This window comes from Harpia harpyja, chromosome 16 (genome assembly GCF_026419915.1).
Source record: "Harpia harpyja isolate bHarHar1 chromosome 16, bHarHar1 primary haplotype, whole genome shotgun sequence".
Taxonomy (NCBI): domain Eukaryota; kingdom Metazoa; phylum Chordata; class Aves; order Accipitriformes; family Accipitridae; genus Harpia; species Harpia harpyja.
The window spans coordinates 8,109,183-8,129,819 of record NC_068955.1 but is presented as its reverse complement, the minus strand read 5'-3'; the positions used below and the strand labels follow the sequence as shown (position 1 = coordinate 8,129,819).

At 41.7% G+C, this 20,637-nt stretch overlaps 1 protein-coding gene across 2 annotated transcripts; it reads right to left on the bottom strand.

The window, feature by feature from the left end:
- Nucleotides 1–588: 588 nt before the first annotated feature.
- STX12 (syntaxin 12) lies at nucleotides 589–14,993 on the bottom strand. 2 transcript variants are annotated; one of them, XM_052810739.1, is made up of 9 exons: nucleotides 14,798–14,993; nucleotides 11,310–11,379; nucleotides 9,247–9,346; nucleotides 7,261–7,398; nucleotides 6,325–6,368; nucleotides 4,333–4,438; nucleotides 3,786–3,858; nucleotides 3,537–3,619; nucleotides 589–2,036 (listed from the first exon to the last, which is right to left on the bottom strand). In XM_052810739.1, the coding sequence occupies exons 1-9, from the start codon at nucleotides 14,907–14,909 to the stop codon at nucleotides 1,944–1,946; spliced, it is 819 nt and encodes a 272-aa protein (XP_052666699.1). In that variant the 5' UTR covers nucleotides 14,910–14,993; the 3' UTR covers nucleotides 589–1,943. The 2 variants fall into 2 exon arrangements, with proteins under 2 accessions (XP_052666699.1, XP_052666700.1); XM_052810740.1 differs by lacking the exon at nucleotides 14,798–14,993 and adding an exon at nucleotides 13,546–13,646.
- Between the last annotated feature and the right edge of the window lie 5,644 nt (nucleotides 14,994–20,637).

The following is a 20,637-nucleotide window of genomic DNA, read 5'->3' as shown; positions in this document are numbered from 1 at the left end:
ATTACAGCAGTCCTGAGGTCAGCAAGCTGGACTGGTGTCCTCAATTCCAGTTTCCAGAGCACTAAAACAGGCTATTATCCTACAAATCATGCACCCAGGCTCCCTTTTAAGTATGGCAAGGAGGCAAGTGCTTTCATTTTCAGATGGAGGCACAACATCCGAAGGACTGTCCCCCTGCAGCAGGCAGTGCACAAAGCAGCAGGCTCTACCATTCAGGAGGAATATTTTAAATAAGGAGCAGAACAACACACAGTTCCCCTGCTTTCAAGTCAGATTTTACAGGCTCAGCAAAGGCTTCAAGTTCCAGAAACGGGCATATAGTCAAAGCTGACCCAACACTGTTCCGAGGCATCAGATTATTTTTTCTGTGATCAGCTATTGTACAGGGCTCTGCAGAGGAGTTTTGTGTATGTCCACATGAAAGTAATTCAGTGTTTCCAGTTAGTTTCATTCTTAATCAGGGACCACAGAACTAAAGCTGGAGGAAACACTGCTGTTCCTGATACAAAGTCTTCTACCCTGCTTACAGAGGGAACTGCAAACATACCTATGACAGTGTCTAAACTGCAAGAGAAAGAAGGTCTGACATAGGCTTTTAAAAGTGTTTATTGATGGTTATTAGATGGAATGATGGCGCAATAGTGCAAACCACTGTGCAATTGGGAGAACACCCTCCCTTCCCAGCTTTCACATTTACTTTATTATACAGGAGACATGGAATAAGGATTAAATACAAAATGGGTCAGTATGCTGCATTTACCACACTCTGTTGGGCTTTGGACAGATCACTCTTCCCTCAGTGCATTTCAGTTCAGAGCTACATCAAAGCAGGGAGTGGCTGCTACATTCTGTCCAGCTCTACTAGCAAGACAGTTGGAACCAGCAATCTTTTTCATTTGCATGCACATCCTCAGTCTGAAAAACCTAGCACTTGACTCACTCAGGTTCTGCACTTTGTTTCATAAAGTATAGAAAATACCAGATGTTCACAAGCCACACATAATATTTACTGGTACACTACAAGTGAGCTTTAAGAGTACTACTTCAGAAGCAAGATTTCTGCTAATACTCATCTACCTTGCTAGCTTGTAAACTTAGGTGCCCAATTCCTCATCTTTGTGTGATTTTCTCCCTGGAAGCTTCTAAAAATAATTAGGAGCAAGCAGCTAAACATTGTATTTCTAGTGCTTGAGAGTCAGCATTGGAAGATATTTATTTGTCCAATAATAAACCACCAGCTAGTTTCTCTAAGGAAGTTGCATTGTTAGATTGTAAGTCAAAGAACATCCTGTCCTCAAATGATGCATTTTGGAAAAGAACCACCCCAACCACTCTCAGAAAATTAAACTACACAGTCACAAGTCTCAAGGCTAAACTGACCAGCACACAGTGGTTCCAACTATCATCCATCCATACTTCTCCTTGCCTTTCAAATCTGTAACATCATCTTTCTCTTCAAGAGAATCTAGAACCACAGCCACTTGGAGACTAATAAAACCATGGGGCAGATACTGGAGACTTTAGAAACTGCTGCATTAAGGTAATGTGAATTGGTGTTGTGCCCTCTTTGAATGTCATTCTTATTCCACTCCAACAAAGTTACTTATACATATAAAATGTTAAAGTTGTGCCACTTGTCAAAAACAAGACATCTCCAATTATTGATCACACTTCAGCATACAGTTGGGACAGGGAATAAATACATTACAGAAAGCAAAATCACAATATTTTAGTTACATAAAAATATAAACTGATAAATACTGTCTCCATGTTTCACTAATTCCAAATACTAGTTATCTGCACATTAGTTGCTAATATCTATTACTAGAAGTAGTTCCAGCTTGTGCTCTCTCAGGATGGTCAATTCATTTCCAAGACTAGTCAGCCTGTTCGCTCTGAGGGAAAAAAATCTCAGCAATGAGACTAGGTTCCATGTGAAGATTTCATTTTGCTGTCTGCCAGATAATGAATCCTATGATTATAGAAGCCACAGCAAGACCAAGAGTCAGGATACAGATCTTCTTACGGGATTTCTTCTAATAAAAGAAGAAAAAAAAGCCACTGACACCAGGAACAGATGACAAGAAGAAAAAGCAAGTCTACCAGTTAGCAACATTAACTTTGGCACACTAGAGCACTTGATACTCATACTTATTCAAGAGAAGTAACCAGTGTAGTCTGAACACTTTTACACGTTCCTTAAACTGCATGATCCTACAGATAAGTGTTTTTAGTTTTAGGAGCACAGTGGTCTAAGAGATGCAGTTCAGTCAAAATATGACAAGTTTTGCTTCTCTTAAGGAAAATGCAAGCTTTACTTCAAGTTGGCTACAAAAGGAGAACTTGACAACACCTACCACATGCTTTTCATCCTAACTGACACCACCATGGCTTCAAAGGAAAGCCAAACACCTCTAGCTATTTAGATTTTTCACGTAAGACTAATAAAACTGCTAAGCAGTTCTCCGATACAATCTCCCCTTGGCCACTTGGGTTTGGTTTGGAAATAGCACTGCATTTCTACAGTTTAAATGATTTAATGCATATTTACTGTACTTGGATTTTACAGCTTTGATCACTTTATTCATCATAGGAAACTAAAGTCTGTCCATATACACCAAATATTTTTAACTTGGTATCTAAGGATTTGAGGATAGTTATATATAACCACTTCCTTCTCCATCCAGAAAAACACATCCAATACATGTCCAATAGCTCCCAAACTTAGAAGTCAAAACTTTGTGAAGGAAACCATGGAGAGAGAGAATACTACTAAATACTGCCAGATGGTAAAAGCTACTTTCCCTCCCTTGTGCTAAATAGCACTGGAGTTTTATTGCCTTCTAGTACCTCCCAACTTAAAAAATTGGACACTTTCAAGCTGTTATCTTCTGTGGAAGCCTGAAGTCCCAGCAGCAAAACTCTGTATAGGACTGACTGAAACAGAACCCTTATTCCTTCACAGGACCTGGACCTACAGGGACAATAATGATGAAAGGAACCTACAGAAAACATTGAATATGATACACAAAGGAGATTTAAGCAGCAGTGAGAACCACTGCAAGAGATTTGATGGGAGAGGGAGGACAGATTACAGGATAGAAACTCAGCAGTTAGAAGGGTTCTGGTGACAGGATTTGCAGCAGTTTCCCGAGTCTGGGCAAGGATTTTCGTACTTCAGTGTCTTGGCTAATATGTTTACAAGATGGATAAAACATGAGAATTTGTTCTTGTTTAACTGTTCTGCTAACTACTGAGAACAGCAAAGACAGCTAAACACTTAAACTTGCTGAGCACACCTATGTGAAAAAACAGACTGACTCTATATCCTCTGAAGTAGAAGGCTAATTTCAATACTGTGTTGACTCGAGTACTTTATCTACTCTTTACAGCACAATTCTGAGTGAGTGTCAGCTTGCATAAGCTGTTTTTAATAACTTGTTTGGTGTGCTACAGTCCTCTGTATGTGTCTTGTTATGCCTGTTCCATTATTGCTCAACTGTACGTTGACAATAATGCAAGCATACAGAATTTACCTGATAATAGGCAGCTCTCTGTAACTGCTCACTGGCTCTTTCCACATGGACTTCTGCACTTTCCACATTTGCCTCTATGCTATCTATGGAAAAATAAGAGAACTCATTGTAAAATATTTCAAAGCTTCAGTGGTTAAAAAAAATCAGAAATATAATACTTTTTATACAAAATACTGGAAAATTTAATCTATGCAGGCAAAACATGTAATTGAACTAAGAAGAAACTTCCTGTTATACAAACACACTTACCAATCATATCTCCCTGGTCATGAATCATCATGGCTAAATCCTTAAATATCTGATTGACATCCAAAATGTCTGCCTGAAGACAACAGTTTAACAAGTTATAACAAACATTGGTTACAATTTCTCTAATCCTCATTCTTAGTACCTCTTCTGACCATTGCTCAAAGTGTCAGAATAGATACAGTCATTTACTGTCTGGTGACTTGATGCTACTGTCTATGAAACTTGCGATTAACACAGGAGCCTACAATATTCCTGCTACTGAATATTTGTTTCATCACACTAGCAACTAGCACAGTATGGAATTGAGATGAACATTGTATCATGAGTTGCTCCTACCATCTCTGAAGGACCACCAGTCAATACCAAAGGAAAATAATACCTAGTCTCCTTCAACAGGAGCAGGGAGATTATCTTGGCATCAATCCTCTCTACAAGGAACTCTGTTCCTCCACCTTCAGATCTCCTCAGCCCATCCCATTAGTTAGCATTGCACGACTTCTTTGGTTTATCTCCCAATACTGTTAACTGTGCAGGATCTACCGGTCACCTCTAATTGCCTGATTGCTGTTTCTCTTTCTTTAATGAGTTCAAGGTCCTGTTCAGTTATTGCCACATCTTCTTCCTGAGACTGCATTTGATTCCAATCTTCACCACTAGAAAGAGATGGAAAGAAAGTATGACTCCTTCTCTGAGTGTAGGTACCTCCACACTCCATTTATAGCAAAGCACCAGTGAGTTAAAGTTGAAGAGTTTCCTACAGAACAACCCCTAGGTTCCTGGCCCTGCAACTGTATACAGAGACAGGACTGATTTGTGACAACGGTTACAAATTGGAACAATTGAAAAAAAAAAAGGGACAGATCAGGAAAAGTGAAGAAACTGGAAAGGAGTTACATGCATAGAATGCTCTCTTCTAGGATTGTGACAGTTATCTATAGCATTATAGAAGAAACCTTATTTCAGTTCTGCTTTTTTTTTTTTTTTTGATACCTGTACCTTCCTTCCCTCTCACTATCCCCCGAAAGGGAGAAATCAGGGTGAAAGTTTTGATACAGAGTAGCCTGCAAGCACAACATTATCAGAACAAAAGAACACCTGACAAGCATCTCGATTCAAAGACTCTCAGTTGCTATCTGGCATTTGGAGATAACTGTTTTAGTATTTTATTAGTCTAGTAAGAACTTCAAATTAAATCACACACACAAAGAGATGTTAAAACCAAATAACTCTGCATCCCAGTCTACCTCTCTCCTGATGAGCTGGTACTTTGTAACTGCTGCACAAGTTACACCAATTGTAGTGAAGGCTGCACCTATAATAAAGGCCATCTATATGTTCAGCATAGAAAGTTCTTCAAGGGCAACATCTCCCTCTTCTCAACACAGAGAACTGTGCTGGAAAGCACTGTAACATTCCAGTGTTAGGTATACAACACTAAACAGTAAGTTTTAAAGTCGCAAAATGCCAAAAGAAATGAAGACAAACTACACGACTAGGTCAGAGACAGCTGACTATTCCAGCAATTCAGCTCTAAGATGTCAGCAGGGTTTTCAGATATTTAATGCAGAAGTTTCTGACATGTAGCACACAAGAATGACTTTGAATGTGGAGTAGATGCTGTATGCCACTCTCTCTCACAGAGCTAAGAGCTTGTGCATGAACAGGTACCTGTCTGGTTCCCCCTGCTTTAGTGTGCAAGGCCTTCAAACTCATCACAGCATCTGTATAACTGAACAACCTGGGGTTTTCACTCCTGACTCAGGATGTGAAAGCACAGGGCTAATGAAGGGGATGCACACCAAGCAGCTGATCAGATGAAATGCTGCTTGCAGAGAGAGGATGTAAGACATGTAAGCTAGGTCTCTTCATTTAGAAAGTTAAAGGATTTATACAGATAGGGCCAACATATTTCATCCCAGTTTTCTCAAACATACACACAGCAAACTGACACAGTAATCACAGATATGGAGCGTCTTGAGTTCTCTTTACCACACTGTAGAGTTGATAAAACATTTTACAAACCCATCGACTATGCAGCTATCTGACAGGTGACAGTAATGCTGTCTTCTTGTGCACGTTCTAGGATTAATTTGCCAGTGCATAGTATCCAGGACTTCTGAATTTAAGGCAGCCTCATCCACTACTCTGTAATAGCTCCAACTAGGCTGCTAGAGAACACCCAAACCCATGAAATAAATATACAGCTCTTTGTGGAACGAGTCACAGTGACAGAAGTCCTGTCTGGTAATCTTGTGCTCACAGTCCAGAAAACCAGGAGCTTCCAACTGCCACATACTAGGGTCTCTACTATTCCCCTCAGTGCAGCAATCACAATCTATGTTTAAGAAGGATAAAATACTGTCATATGCAGTTAATTTTTTACATTGTATATTACAAGTACTGTAATAATTGCATTTCAGATCTTTCTGCTTTGCATTCAGCTAGTAGAGCCCTGCCCAAGTTACAATAACATCTCACCACAAAAACTTCAGTTATATTTAGTTAAAAGTAAACCATCAAGAGTACCAGAAGCTGTTACCTATCAAATGAAACAAGCTGTTCTTCTCTGAACCGCTCATCAGCCTGGAAGAGATAAATGAGTTATTAGTCTTGCAGACTACCAGGACCACTCTCAAAATCAACAGGAGTATCTTGAAGACAAAGGCATATACTGTCCAAAGAGTTCTTTGAGAATGCCACTGTCACTTCAACATTCAGATCTTACTTAGGTTAATTAAGATTAGATTTAGATTCATCTTTAGATTAATTTTCAGATTCAGATTGTCTCTGCAAATCAGAGGCAACTGAGCAATCAAAAGCAGCTAGGCTGTTTGCTCAGATCAGCTGTCATTTGTCACTTCCTTTCTCAACATGTAGCAAAAAATTTAGATCATAATCCAATGGATAAATGCGTTCCCTTGTAGAAATTAAGAATGCATACTTAACACAAAACCCCAAGGCAAGGGGAGAAAAATGCTTTCACTGGCTTTTTTATTATGAATTCTTAGTAGCCACAGGGGTTTGTCAAAACATAATGGCGAGAAGGTTTGAACGTACATTGGAGATATTAGCAGGACAGAAGCTATAAGAAAATAAAGAAACATAGTGTGAGATTTAAGATGTAATTTAAGGTGTGATAAGCTTCCAACTGACCTCTTACATTTTCTAGTCTAGGGCTAACATCAAGCAACAAGCAGCCTGCAATACTTTGCTATTAACTATACTTAGACTCCCCATCTCATCCTCCACAACATTTGCAACTACCAGGATTCCTCCCCTCCTCTACTAACAATGACAAGGAACACACTGAAATGAGTGCCTACTTACAACATCTGGAATGACAAAACTAATGCACCGAGGCCTCATCTGCACTCAGTAACGTGTCAGTAGACAGCTATGAAGTTGGCAGGTAAGTACAAGAACTCTAAAGACTTGTAGTTCACTATATCAATACAAAATTCCTATAAATACTTACAGAGATACGGGAGCCAGCTCTCGCCCTTGCTACAGTCTCTTTTTCCTTCTCTGACACTCGCCTCTGTATTGCCTGGAAGTTATTTAAGGCCATGGAGAAGTCATTCATTAAACGTTCTTTCTGAAGCCTCTGTTGGCGCTAAAGAATTGAAACAAAAACAAGTGTTCAGATATTCCCATTCATGATAATGTAACTGTCAGACTCTTAAAAAAACATCATCATAATAACAACAACAATGAATGCTGGCATTCAAGTAACCTTTTGGTTCCAGCATTCTGGGACACTGGAGAGAATAAAAAACCCACCATATTTTAATTTGTTGCAAAAAATGCTGTACACCTTGCCTGTTGCAGAACAGTTTTGTGCACTAAGGTTCTCTAATTTCAATCTAGTTTTAAGTCTGAAGTAGAGAGGACTTCTACACCATTACTTTTATTCAAATCACATTCCAGTAATCTACCATATTTAATGATGTGCCTTTTGGATACCTACAATGCCTTTACCCTCCATTCCTCTACGTAGCCAACCTGGTAGTACTTAACTTTCTCTTGTCCTGATAAGACAACCCCCTTAACTCTCTTACAAATACAGGAAGCCCCACACTTCCAGAACTAATGACAACACACATTACCCCAGTTTCACAGTCTCTCCCAGCTGTGCCACACTACAAGCTTGCTGTTATTTGATCAGAGAATATCCTTAGTCCCGATAAACATTTCAGTTTTTCTTTTTTCCAAATACATTAGTTGCAATATTCCTTTTCATCCTCATTTTACAGTCTCAACTTTAGCCTCCACAGACCATCTCCTTTGGGTGTTGCGACATCCCAGCTATGGGAAATGAAGTTGTGAAAAAGCTTGTCCCAAGGACACTCAATACTCTGGTCAGTTCTTATGTCTTCCATTAGAGAGATTCCCAACAGCTGTCTCAAATTGCAGGCTTTCCAGTATTGCAATCTTTGACAAGTTTCTATCAATTCAACAGCCATTTCAAGGAAATAAATATTTTCAATTCATTTTTTCTATAAGCCACTACAGCAGCCTCATAATTTACTACAGCTTCCATTTGAGCCATCTGGAAGCAACAACCCTTCGGCCAGAGGAGATCCTCAGTGTGCTGATGCCAGGTCCTGCAGATTTTGATTGGACTGCTCCAATAGACTTCACTAGGCTTCAAAAGTCGCTGCTGCATTCAGCAAGATGCACATGACAGGATTTTGTTCACCAGAGGGAGATTAACTGAAAAATATTTGCTGAACAAACAGGCAAAATGTGGCCATGCTTACAACTGGCACATAAACCTTTAAATACAGAAGTAGACTAAGACAACATCTGCTGACCCATATCCACAATCATCCCACAACAGTATCACAAAAGCAGATGTATTAATATTGTGGTAGTGATTTAAAGTAGAGCAAGAAACAGCAGAGGACTGTTGCTTCCCTTTCCCATTGAGAAGGGGAACTCGAAGGACTATTTGACAAGACATAAAGTCATTGCCTCACTATGTTTTGCTTTATTCAAATATGAGCAAGATGAGTCAGCTTCCCCCCCGGCTAATAAGTCACATGTAAGGGAAAGCTTTTTGGCATGATCACATTTCATACTGACATGCAGTTTGCTATGAGTTCTTATTCTAAAACACTGCCTTGCATCACCAGGCACTTTGTAAACAATATTATTTTTCAGAAGTTTACTCGGAAAAACAGAATTGCATCCTCAGCTATCCCCAAACATTTAGGGCTTCTTATCTCACACGATTAAGTTTTATACCTATTTGCCATGGGGAAACGTTGTTTTCCCAGTGTCACATAAGCAGCCGGGATGTAGCCAGTTTAATGTGTTCCCTACTTCAGCAACATTCTTCATTGCAAAAGGCTGCTGTCTCTTCTGCTGTGCCAATTCAAGCTTTGTGAGGTTGTGGTCTAAGCTAGTTTCATGAAATGAGTGATTTAAAAATACAACCAGAAAAATTCTGTGTGCCTACCTGTTCAGAAGCAGACAGAGGAAGTGGTAGAGACCCCAACTCCTTTAGATATTCATTGGTCTCTTTGGCAAGGCGGTTTGCAGAGTGCTGTAGCTGTTGTCTGAAATAAAAGTTCAAAAGCAGTTACACAAGCTTCTACATAAAAAGCAGTCTCTGAGGATTTCAGTTTCCAAAATAATGACCAAGTAGGGGTTCTGAGATCACACATCTGTACGGTGGCTTTTTTTTTTTTTTTACCCTAATGGAACAGAGATGTACTTTTAGCTTTTACCATCAACTTGACTCAGGACTATGTTCAAAAAAAAAAAAGATTCAAAGAAGTTCTGTGCTCCCTGCTAACTACTATAATTCAGTAGTTTTAAAAAGGTATTTTTCTCCAGTGGCATAAGAGAGAGAAATTCAAGGGAGAGACAGCTTTATTCAGTGAACATAATCACTCTTTTAGGGCAAATTCCTTGGGGTACCGATTGGTAACTAATTGTCACTTGACAACTGCCAACTCCATTGGTTAAATGTACATTTGATAAAAGTACAGAGACTCAGAGAGATTAAATTCTTACATTTTTGTGAAAATTTGTGGTCAGAGAGAGGAATGATCCAGCTTCTACTTTGGGAAATGCACGGCTTTCCCTTGAGCCTTTTTGTTTTCCAACAACATTGCAACTCAAAGCTATTGTTGCAAAGGATCAAGTGCAGCAGCACCTTCATTAGTACCACAATACAGAAAGACATTAGTTACACTGAGCTTAATGTAAAGACATCACCTTGTACATCAAAGATGCAGTTTATTAGAAAGAATGCTAGTGCTTCACAGAAAACAGAACTGCAAGTTTTATTTTGCAGCCATATGCACAAAACCTGATACGGTAAACCAGGAAGACACAAAATACTAAACCATTACTTTTTTGGCATTCAATGGATACAAGATGCTTAAATGAAAGTCACCTATTCTGCCCAATAGATATACAAATCAAACTATTCAGCCTGCATTATTGTATAAGTTGAACTGCAATGTGTGAGCTGAATAAACCACCCATGCATTTTTCTATTAAATTCGAATGGCAGCTGACAATTTGTGGAGTGCAACCACTCTCACCTTGAAGAGGAGGGCCATTTCTACAATGAAATTAAATGGAAACACATTTGTTTGGTCACCAGTGATTAGTTCTTTAATCTACCAATTAAATACAGGTCAAGTCAACTGAGCAGCTCAAGCAAACAAATTCCTTTCTCTCCCAACTGGGCTCTGATTTCATCCTTCAAATGTAGTATATGTAGCTATCACCACAAGTTATGAACTTAACCAAAAATCAACTATTATAAAAAATGGGGGAGTTGCATATTCAGAGATTCAAGGTACAGTCACATGAAGAGATAATGGACGAACTTACTTTCAAGTTTTCTTTTATGACTCCAGAAATTATTCTTCTCATAACTTGCTATTTATGCTTTACAAGTTTGTAGAAGACGCACAGACATACAGATTCCCTGTTCAGTCTCTCTAGGAGTTGGTTTGGACTATGCCTGTTTAAATGTCTTCTATATTGTTCCCCACTGGCATATTATTCTTCTGAAATTACATGTGTCATTTTGGCTGCCATATAAGATTGCTAATCTTTCTAGTGCCTAAATCCATCTGTACTACAAGCTACTTCTTCATCAATTATGGGTCTTCCTTGCTGTTTTTCCTTATTGCTCTTATGTGAGGACCAAGTACCTGGTACAGCATTCATTTCTTCTGAACCACAAGTGAGGCTACTATGGCTAGTCCTCAGAGTACAGCTAATGCATGGCTGATGTATTACTACTCTTTTAAAATAAACTATACCATTTCTAACCATTCCTATCCAGCAGTTTTGAATGGCTTCTCCAGAGTCCTGCAGAAATACCTTAATTCATCCAGTAAACTACTTAAGGCAACTAGTAATTTTTGGTTTGTAGGACTGTATTAAATTTATCTAATAAAGCATCTCCCCAAAGCAAGTAACAAGTAACCCAGTTCCTCTAAGAGTAGAGAGAAATGAAAGAGAACTTATATAAATATTAGCTCATTTAATACTTACAAGTTCTCCTGAAGCTTGCTGGAATCCTGCTTGGTTCCCAGCTGGCTCATCAAATTCTTTATTTGAGCAGCTGAAGATAAAGAGATCACAAGATGCATTAATAAGACAAGTTCCAAGGTATTTTATTCCTTCTTGAATATATTCTTCTAGCTTTCCCACAAAAGATTTCTCTCAATGTTTGACTTAACTCAAGCTGGTAAGACAAGACTTACATTCTTTGCTTTAAATGCAAAGTGTATTTTAAACATTCCCATTTAGACATGATCTAGCCTAACAGACTAACTTTCAGGTAAGAAAGCAATAGTGAGGCATACCTACTCTGAAGACAAGTCTGTGGAGCTAAAAGCTCATGCACTCTTCTTCCTCAGCCTTTTTAGACCAACTAACATAGCTGTTTGTCTACCAGCCTTGCTAGTTCTGTATTTCAGGCTATCACTGCTGCAGAACAACTTTACTACACTGTGTTGCCACTTTTATATATTCTAAAGTTACTTAAATTATTAGTACTCTTTTAAAAAAAACCAAAATAAGAAAAAGCCAAGGGTTGCTGTGAATTTAAAAAAAAAAAATCTGAATTTTTCTACTCATGATAGCCCAAACCTTTTGCAATACTGGCACAAGCGATCTTTCAAGAACAGCAGATAGCAATGGTGCACTTCATGGGTAGCTTGCATCAATTTGAAATCATGATGTAGCAAGAAGAAATATTCTAGCCCTCCTTCTCCCCTCATCTCCCATGTTCTTCCACTATTTTCCTTGTGTAGGCAGTGATGATCATGCAACCACACAATGAATCATATCAAACCATTAACCTACCTGGAAAGCAAGTACCATCTTCTCTCCCTACTCCCTTTACCTTAGAAGATTATATTTTGACAGATCAACAAGCTGATCCACTTTATTCTGCAGCTGCACAATTTTTAGCGTTACTAAAGATGCCGGGCACGCCACTTATGACAGCAGTACAAAGTTTGATTGGCTCAAATTGATCATGAAATCATATGCTATCCCATCAAACATTGAGAGAGGCAAGACCAAGAAGGATCAACTTAGTATAGTTCTATAGGCAGCTGAATTGAGTTGAAATACCCCATAAGTTTAACAAGAGCTACTTCCAATTCAGTGACATCCTACTGGTCTAACTTCTGCTTTCAGCCTGGAGGAAGCCACTTCAGTTGATTAAATGTGTTGCTGAAGAAACATCAGATTCCTACAATGGCCACTTCTTTTAAAGTGATGTCCAATGGCTTATAACAATGGCAGCTCAGCTAAGACTGCAACACGAGTTAATCAGTAATTAGGCAAGTATTCTAGCTTTGGCATCCAGCAAGAGTGTTCTCGCCGAGAATTCTAGACTTCTATTAGCTCACAGCGCGAGGAGTTGTTTAGCAACTGTACACTGAGCTGAACATGGCTTCTAGCAAGCAAGACTGCACATATTTCACAGCTCTGTCAGCCACAGGAAGGTCAGAAAAGTTCACAGTCAAGTTAAACTGACAAATGGCACACGGACTATACTCTGTGTGCAAATATCAAGGATTTTGCATATGGCATTTGTGCTATAACATCTAGATACTCTGTGATGTATTTTTCCTTCTCCATTGGGGGAAATTCTTGTGTGAGTCCCATTTCCATGCCAGGCAATGTGCTTTTTGCCCTGGTCTGAGCCAGGTTCAGCAATTCGCTGTGCTTAGTTTATCTCAGCCAACAGCAACACAGAGAGTCTACACAAAATGAGAGCAAAGTGTCTGGGAGGCCAAAGGAAGGGGCTGGAGCTCTTTATTCTTTGGACAGTGGGTACACATATCAACACAGAGAGCCCCCTCAGTCAACAGCTTTCAGTCTCCAAACCCTTTCAATTTTAGGCCGTAAAGCCTACCACATACTGACTATTTTACACTTAAGATTACTTAAAACATTTCAATCTCTGCTCTAGATGCTTAGGTAATGTAACAGTCTTGCAAGCAACAGTTTTGCCAGCTCAGCTCACCAGTATTCTGTACATTTTGCGTGAAATGCTAACTCTACAGAGTTTCTCAAAAGGGCTGAATAATAGTCAGCTGTGTCCACTGTTTGCCTGCTGTTTTCCCTATAGGGAATGAAAGGAGAAATGAGGACAGGCTTAAGGCTTCAATATCTCTTCTTCTCCTAGGCTTGAACAGAAAGCTTTTATAAAACTCGTAATAAAGTTAATTACCGTAATGTTAAGTCAGATGTTCTGTGTGTTCCCACCCACCTTGATAAAAACTGTAAGGCTATTTGTTTCATTTGAAATAGGCAGTGCACTGATAGGATGGCTGCTGGTCATGAGACAGTGGAAGCTTGTCCTGTGAGAAAGAGAAGCTGAACTACTTAGAAGGGGAGGCTCACAGAAGTCCCATGGAAGGGAGGGGGGGGTATAAAGGGGAAAAAAAAAAAAGAAAAGAAAAAACCAAACCCAGACAACCTGTGTTATGTGGTGAACTTAGAAGCAATTCAACTAGCAGCCATGCCTATACCAAGAGGAAATGAACATGACTGAGCAAAAGCAAAGCAGTTTCAGCAATATTAATAGCTTTGTATAATTGAATTGGAGAAGTTACCAACTTTCAGAGGAACAAACATGTTCAACTGACCTTGCCCCTTAAAAAATTGCATGGGTACTTACTTGGACAATTAATGCCTTTTTTAGCAAAGGCTGTATCCTTAGAAAGGGGTTGTATCAAAGACTCTTTTGGAAGCAACTCATTTAGTAAGCAGTATTTCAGCAATCAATACTAGGATTTCAATGAGCAGCTTACAATACCAATAACTTTCTCTAACAACAACCATATGTCCAAGAAACTGCAACACCATTTACTTAACAGCAATCTGTTCAGCAGCAGAACGCTTCCCTGCAGAACTCTGCCAGCGCAGTTAAGAGGAAACGGGCAAGTTAACATCAGCCTTCAGAAATCTCTGCAACAGCAGCTTCTTCCTCCCAGGCACCCTGCGCAAGGCAGGGTGACAACCTTTGGCTCCCTGCTTCCACTTCAGCACCTCACTGAAGGCACCTAAAAGCGAACCAGAAGCCGGGCTCTTGCCAGGGGCGACAGAGGGTTTCAGTGCCGCCGGGGAAGAGCGCAGCCTGGCAAAAGCGACATAAACACCGCACCAAGAGCCACAGGAGCACGAATTTCGCCCAGGCCAGCAGCAGCATGTAAGCTGTTAATTAGAGCGTACGGAGGAGCCAGCTCGGCTCCCGGCCGGCGCGCGTCCGCGGCCACGGGGAGGCGAGGCCCCCACCCCCGGGAGGCCCTCGGTCCGCCCGGCACCGCCCTGGCGGAGGCTCTGCCGGCCCCGGAGTGGGGGGGTGGGGGGGAGGCTCCCGCGGGACCCCGAGGAGGGACCCCGAGGAGGGACCCCGAGGAGGGACCCCCCCCGCACCGCCGGCGAGGCGGCCGCCGCGCTCCCCACGGGGCGCCGCCCGCCCGGGCCGCCCCTTCCCCCCCGGGCCCGGGCGCACTCACTGTACTGCGCGATGCGCTGCACGTTGGTGCTGCATGTCTGGATGATGCTGCCGAAGTCCCGCGGCGGGGGCGTCGCCCCGGGGCGGTAGGGGTCCAGCGGGCCGTACGACATGGCCGGGGCGGGAGGGAGGGAGGGAGGGAGCGCGGCTCCGCCGGGCCCAACTGACAGAGCCCCACCGGCCTCCGCGCATGCGCCGCTGCCCGGTGCTGCTGACGGAGCGCCCGCATATGCGCGAGGCGCGGCCGCCGGCGCCTGCGCGCTCGAGGGCCGGTGAGCCCGCCCGGTGCCATGGTAACGGGGCGCCCGCCCCGCGCCCGGCGCGAGGCCCGGCCGGCCGCTGAGGGGGAGCCGCGGCTGTGGGTGCAGGGCTTGGGGCCGAGCTCCGGCACCGTCTGCTCGCTGTGAGGGAGGGTCGTGCCCGCCCCTGTCCCTGCCAGGGCCCGCAGTACCGCTTCGGGGGAGCCGAGTCGAGGAGCTGATCGTTTTTGTTAGAACGGGCCGCGTCCTGATCCGCCTCACCCTGCGGCCGAAGGAATGCCAGGAGCCACCCCGGGGAAGCGGGGGAAGGTGTCACCGCAGGTCCGGGGAAAGGCGAGGCTGTTTGGGTCGTAACCTGTGCTTGCGTGAGTGCAACGCAAAACATGGTAGCCGACGTTTCAGGCCTCCTTCGACAAATCCTGCTGTAGCGCCTCTGAAAGGCAGTGAATGCTCTCGGCTTTCTAAAAGGCCTAGAATGAATAATTAGTCAATAAAGCAGTGGGAGAATAATGGATAAGCGTTTAGAAGTAAAGCATACGTAACAATTTGCGATTAAACTCTATCCCTTATCTTTCCATTATTATAGAGCTGTCAAAGACAATTACGGGATTTTTTTCCACGTAATACTACTTTAAATTGCATCACAAAACCTGGCACACATATACTGGCTCCTGGGGAAATGCCTTTTTCAAGACGGCAGAGCAATTTAATTTAAATAATTGGTTGCATAATTTGTTTGGTCAGATAACTAATTTTAATCAAACCAATGCTGTAAAATTAGTTTCTTTTTTCCTGATTTAATTTCAGCTTAAAATATATAATGAACTAAATTATAGGTGCTTTTGTAATGGCACCACTGGAGGGAATAATAACTGATTGAAAAAATGATTGTAGTCAACTGTCCTGGTTTCAGCTGGGATAGAGTTAATTGTCTTCCTAGTAGCTGGTACAGTGCTATGTTTTTGAGTTCGGTATGAGAAGAATGTTGATAACACACTTATGTTTTCAGTTGTTGCTAAGAAATGTTTAGTCTAAAGTCAGTCTAAAGTCAAGGATTTTTCAGCTTCTCATGCCCAGCCAGCAAGAAAGCTGGAGGGGCACAAGAGGTTGGGAGGGGACACAGCCAGGGCAGCTGACCCAAAGTGGCCAACGGGGTATTCCATACCATGTGACATCCCATCTAGTATAGAAACTGGGTGGAGTGGGGGTGGGGGGATCGCCGCTCAGGGACTAACTGGGCATCGATCGGTGGGTGGTGAGCAATTGCATTGTGCATCACTTGCATATTCCAATCCCTTTATTATTACTATTGTTACTTTATTAGTGTTATCATTATTAGTTTCTTCTTTTCTGTTCTATTAAAATGTTCTTAACTCACGCGTTTTACTTTTTTTCCCAATTCTTTCCTCCATCCCACTGCGGGGTGGGGGGAAGTGAGTGAGCAGCTGCGTGGTGCTTAGTTGCTGGCTGGGGTTAAACCACGACATCAACAAACAAAAACATTTGCACCAGTCCTGAAGATACTGAAGTGGTATTCACCCTGCTGGTATAAATAGCCCCATTACCTGAAAATACAGCCTTTGAAGAAGAAAATTGTTTCACTGCTAATGATGCCTTCCAATAAATTAACAAAGTTACTGTGAAATTTATTACATAGGCAAGTCCATTTTTAAGGCTTTAGTGGAAGGCAAACTCCAATCGGTGACCAAAGAGTAGGTGTTCTCACTGGTTTCAGGTAGCAGGTGCTGACTGGGGGAGGTGGACATGTCAGCTCGCTGAAGCAATTCAGTTTTGATTTGGTCCAGTTTGGTATTTGATTTTGCATTTCAGTGTTTATTTGTTAGTGAAGCTGTTGGTGTGTCCATTTCTGTCTGATAAGCACAATAAAAATGAGGTATTTTGATATAAAAAGTACAAATATTTCAATGTGGATTCACAAAGATTACAAAATAATCTCTTTAGCAATATCAGAATATAAACTAGGAGGAAAATAATTAGAAATATAAAAACTATAGAACCTTTTTAAATGTTGAAAACAATTTACATTTTGAAATGATTAAAAAATTCGTAATATTTTTGCACAGTTTCTCCACTTACCTCTTTTTGTTCAGCTAGTAATGCAATGCTAGCTTTCAAATCAAGAGTAAAGAAATATAAGTTAACATCCATTTCTGTTACCTACTGCAGAAGCTATAGTATTTTAAAGAAAGTACATCCAATCTTGAAATAAAAAATCTGAGGTCATGCCCCGTAAGAAGTAAAGAAGTCAGTGTATGTATGATTAAAAGTAAGAGTGTAAATACTTCTTTGAGAAATGCCTGATACAGTAACAAATTTCTAATTGCAGAAGTGTCCACAATAGGTCAAAGTTATGGTAAATATAATGCAGGGCTATGGATGAAACCTGTATGTGCAATAGATATTTTTTCAGCTTTAAGCACATGAGCAGTTTGTTGAAGTCGGTTTGACCAATGATTTGCTTGAAACAGCAGGTAGGCAAATACTTGCAGGTTCTGAACTGTTAAAATACTTGTTCACGTTCAACAAATCTGTGGTGAGCACAAATAGGCCTTGCTTATGACAAAGAAGGCAGGCGTTGGAGAGGGCACCAAAGGTAGCATAGACAATTCCCAGATTGACCCCATTTGTGACAGAAACTAATTTGAAATAGAACGTAGTAAATACCAATAAACAGTACTACAAATTTTAGTGATGCACCACTTTTTACTCTGTTTAAGAGTATTAACAAACTGGAACTTGCTTTTCAGCTTCAGAAGTATTCTAGGAGAAATAACCCTCATCCCTCTGAAATTATATTTTCCTAAGAAAGGCTTCATAAAATAAATGGAAGTAAAGCCAACATGTGGTGGTGTTTGGCTGTGGTAGAAAGTAATTTGTACTGCAAGTGGTCTCTTTTACATATGCTAAATAAGCAAACCATTGTCAGAAGATGAAAATACACTTTAAAGAAAAGAAGCAGCACTTTAAAAGGGTTTTCTTTGTCTCTTGACAGAAAGTTACTGCGAAAAATCCAGATCCCTGTCTTGGCTGCATCGGATTCATGGTTCCTGACGATCTGTAATTATGCTGCAGTTTGGCTGCAGCTGAGATGTACAGTATGTTCTCCTGGATGAACTGTTCTTCTGAAAGAGTGTCCATTTTAGTGTGGTGCGTTTGCTGTGATAAAATCCCACACCCCTTCCTTTGAAGAATAATGACACTCTCATCTGAGAGAATAAGAGATCTTTCTCTTTTGTTCTGTTTTGTCAGTGTCAGCTCTGAAGAGGTGACAGACAAACAGCCAGTCTCTTGAAGATGGACAAGCTTTATTGTGTAAATTTCTGGCCTGATAATTTACACATGATATTGTCTGGCTGAAAAGCGCCAGGATCTTCCCTAGGTGCTTTTGTGCCCTGGGAGTTGGTTTTTTTTTTGAAAACCAATAAAAATGTTAATTCAAAAAGAAGGGAATCTCTGGGTCATGAGATTTCATTGCACACATTGACTGACCCATGGGGGAGGAAGGGAGTGCAGCTCAAGCTTCATGATGCCAGCTATTTCCCACTCTGTATACATTCATCATCATCAGGCATAACTGTTTCATTGCAAAATCAATCCATGCTGTGTACCTGGAACTCCCAGCTCCAATTCTGTCCATCCCTGTGGAAAAAGTAAAGCTTGGTTATAAGAAAAAAGTTTACAGTGGTTTTAAGTTGGGGGATTTATTCAGTGTTTGAAGAACCAATTCTTCAAACGCAGAATTACCAGTATCTTCTTCTGCATACTTCTTCAGTGAAATAGGACTATCTATAGAGAAATGAAGCCTGTGGAACAAATGAGCAGTAGAAAGAAGAGGACTGACTCACAGACCACTGAGGTAATCTCTCGGGTCTAAGGAAGCTTGTGGCATATACAATGCAGGGTGATGCATGTGTCCTCCACCAGTGCTCGCTGGTGCCCTTTGGGGATTGCACCTGCACTGCATATCTGCCTACAGACTCAGCAGTGTGAGTTCATCTTCTAGATTTATCTAAAAAATCTCCAGCCCTCCAAGGAAGATTAATCCTTTCTCAGTGGTACATTTCTCCTGGACTGAAGGAACAATCCTTCCCCAAGAAACTGCTGTGGGGAACAATAGTGTGTGGCAGAGGGAGCATACACATGCAAGGAAGTATAGGCTGGATTCACACACAGCTATCTACACTGCATTCATTACCATAACAAAAGTCATGAGCTTGCATGCTGCTAGCATGAATTTAGGATCTTCTTCATAGGCTAAATCCAATCATGGAAGAAAACAACTAGCACGTCCAGAGTGCCTATAATGCCTGTTCATGACAGTCTTCAAAGATCTTTCAAAGAACTTCACAAAGGTAAATCTAATTTGGAGTAATCCCTGGAGAGGGAAACAGGATGTGGAAAACATTTTGTCTGCTTGGTTGGATGCACTACAGGCCTGTCAGTCGAAAGGAAGATTTGGAAGCACAGAGACGATACAGAGAAGGAAAACTACAAAGACAGCAGCACCATGGGTCATCACAATCAAGGTGATGCCTGGAAGCCAAGCAAGCTGCAGCTCTGTCTGCTGTGTTTAGTTTTGAGACCACAGATGTGCATAGGTGCAAAGTGGCATTCCTAGTGAACACAGCAATGTTTGGCAGGCAAGGAGGTGATGACAGAGTTGCCTGTCAGGATCAGTTCTGCTCTGGAGGTACTTTTCATATAATTGCTACTTCCTGCTTCTGGTCAGCAGTGGGAAGCAGCTCATTGCCAGGTGGAAGTGCTCTCTGGCTGGCAATGAGCAGATCATGGATGCCCGATGTTTGGAGAGCCTGGAATCTGAGCAGTAAGGAAAAGCGTGGTTGGGAAGCCCTGGAAACCTCTTTAGGCAACATGCACTCGTTCCTGCTTGGGTATGTTACCTAAGCATGACCTGTGTTTCTGCTATGTTTTCAAATGACATGCCACATCTGTACTGCTCTAAGTTGGAGGATCTTCCTGACCATGCTGCAGGAAAAGAGCAGAGCTGGAGCTCTGCAGGAGAGTTCCTCTCCAGGATCCCACACTTTGATGACTGGGATGCAGAGGACAGGACACTGGTGATAACATGTCTGACCATCTGGTCCGTGTTGGCATGGAGGAGTTTCTACATCAAGCCATGGCAGAGACCTGGCAGACTGCCTTCATTTTCTATAGTGCCTCAAAATCCTTGGAAAGTCTCTAGAAATAAAGCCTGGGAAGGAACTGACCTGTAGGCTGTGTGGACAAAATGGAATTGGGTTCATCAGCAGAGCTATCTTGCTGCCTGTGTAGCAGACAGCATCCCATGCACTCAGCCAGGCCTTGCTTCCCCTCCACCAAACTCACCGTGTGGCTTGGCGAGACCTCCATGTTCCTGCTGTGCTTACAGCAATAACCAGTCTTCACACCAGGCAGAAATGAAGATTGTTGGCTCTGATTTATTTCAGGAGAGGCTACGGCAGTGTTCATCAGGAAAGCAGAGAATCTGAGCATCCAAGAGGGTGAGAACCTTTTGGCATGCCCCCACTCCTCCGGAGAAACTGCTTGCTCACTGGGCATT

Coding starts and splice junctions, on each gene's coding strand:
- STX12 (XM_052810739.1), bottom strand. CDS start 14,909: ATGTCGTACGGCCCGCTGGACCCCTACCGCCCCGGGGCGACGCCCCCG. Junction 3,859..4,332: donor CAGCAATCAGGCAATTAGAG/GTGACCGGTAGA, acceptor TGTTGTCTTCAG/GCAGACATTTTGGATGTCAA. Junction 2,037..3,536: donor AGAGAGCTGCCTATTATCAG/GTAAATTCTGTA, acceptor TTCTTTTATTAG/AAGAAATCCCGTAAGAAGAT.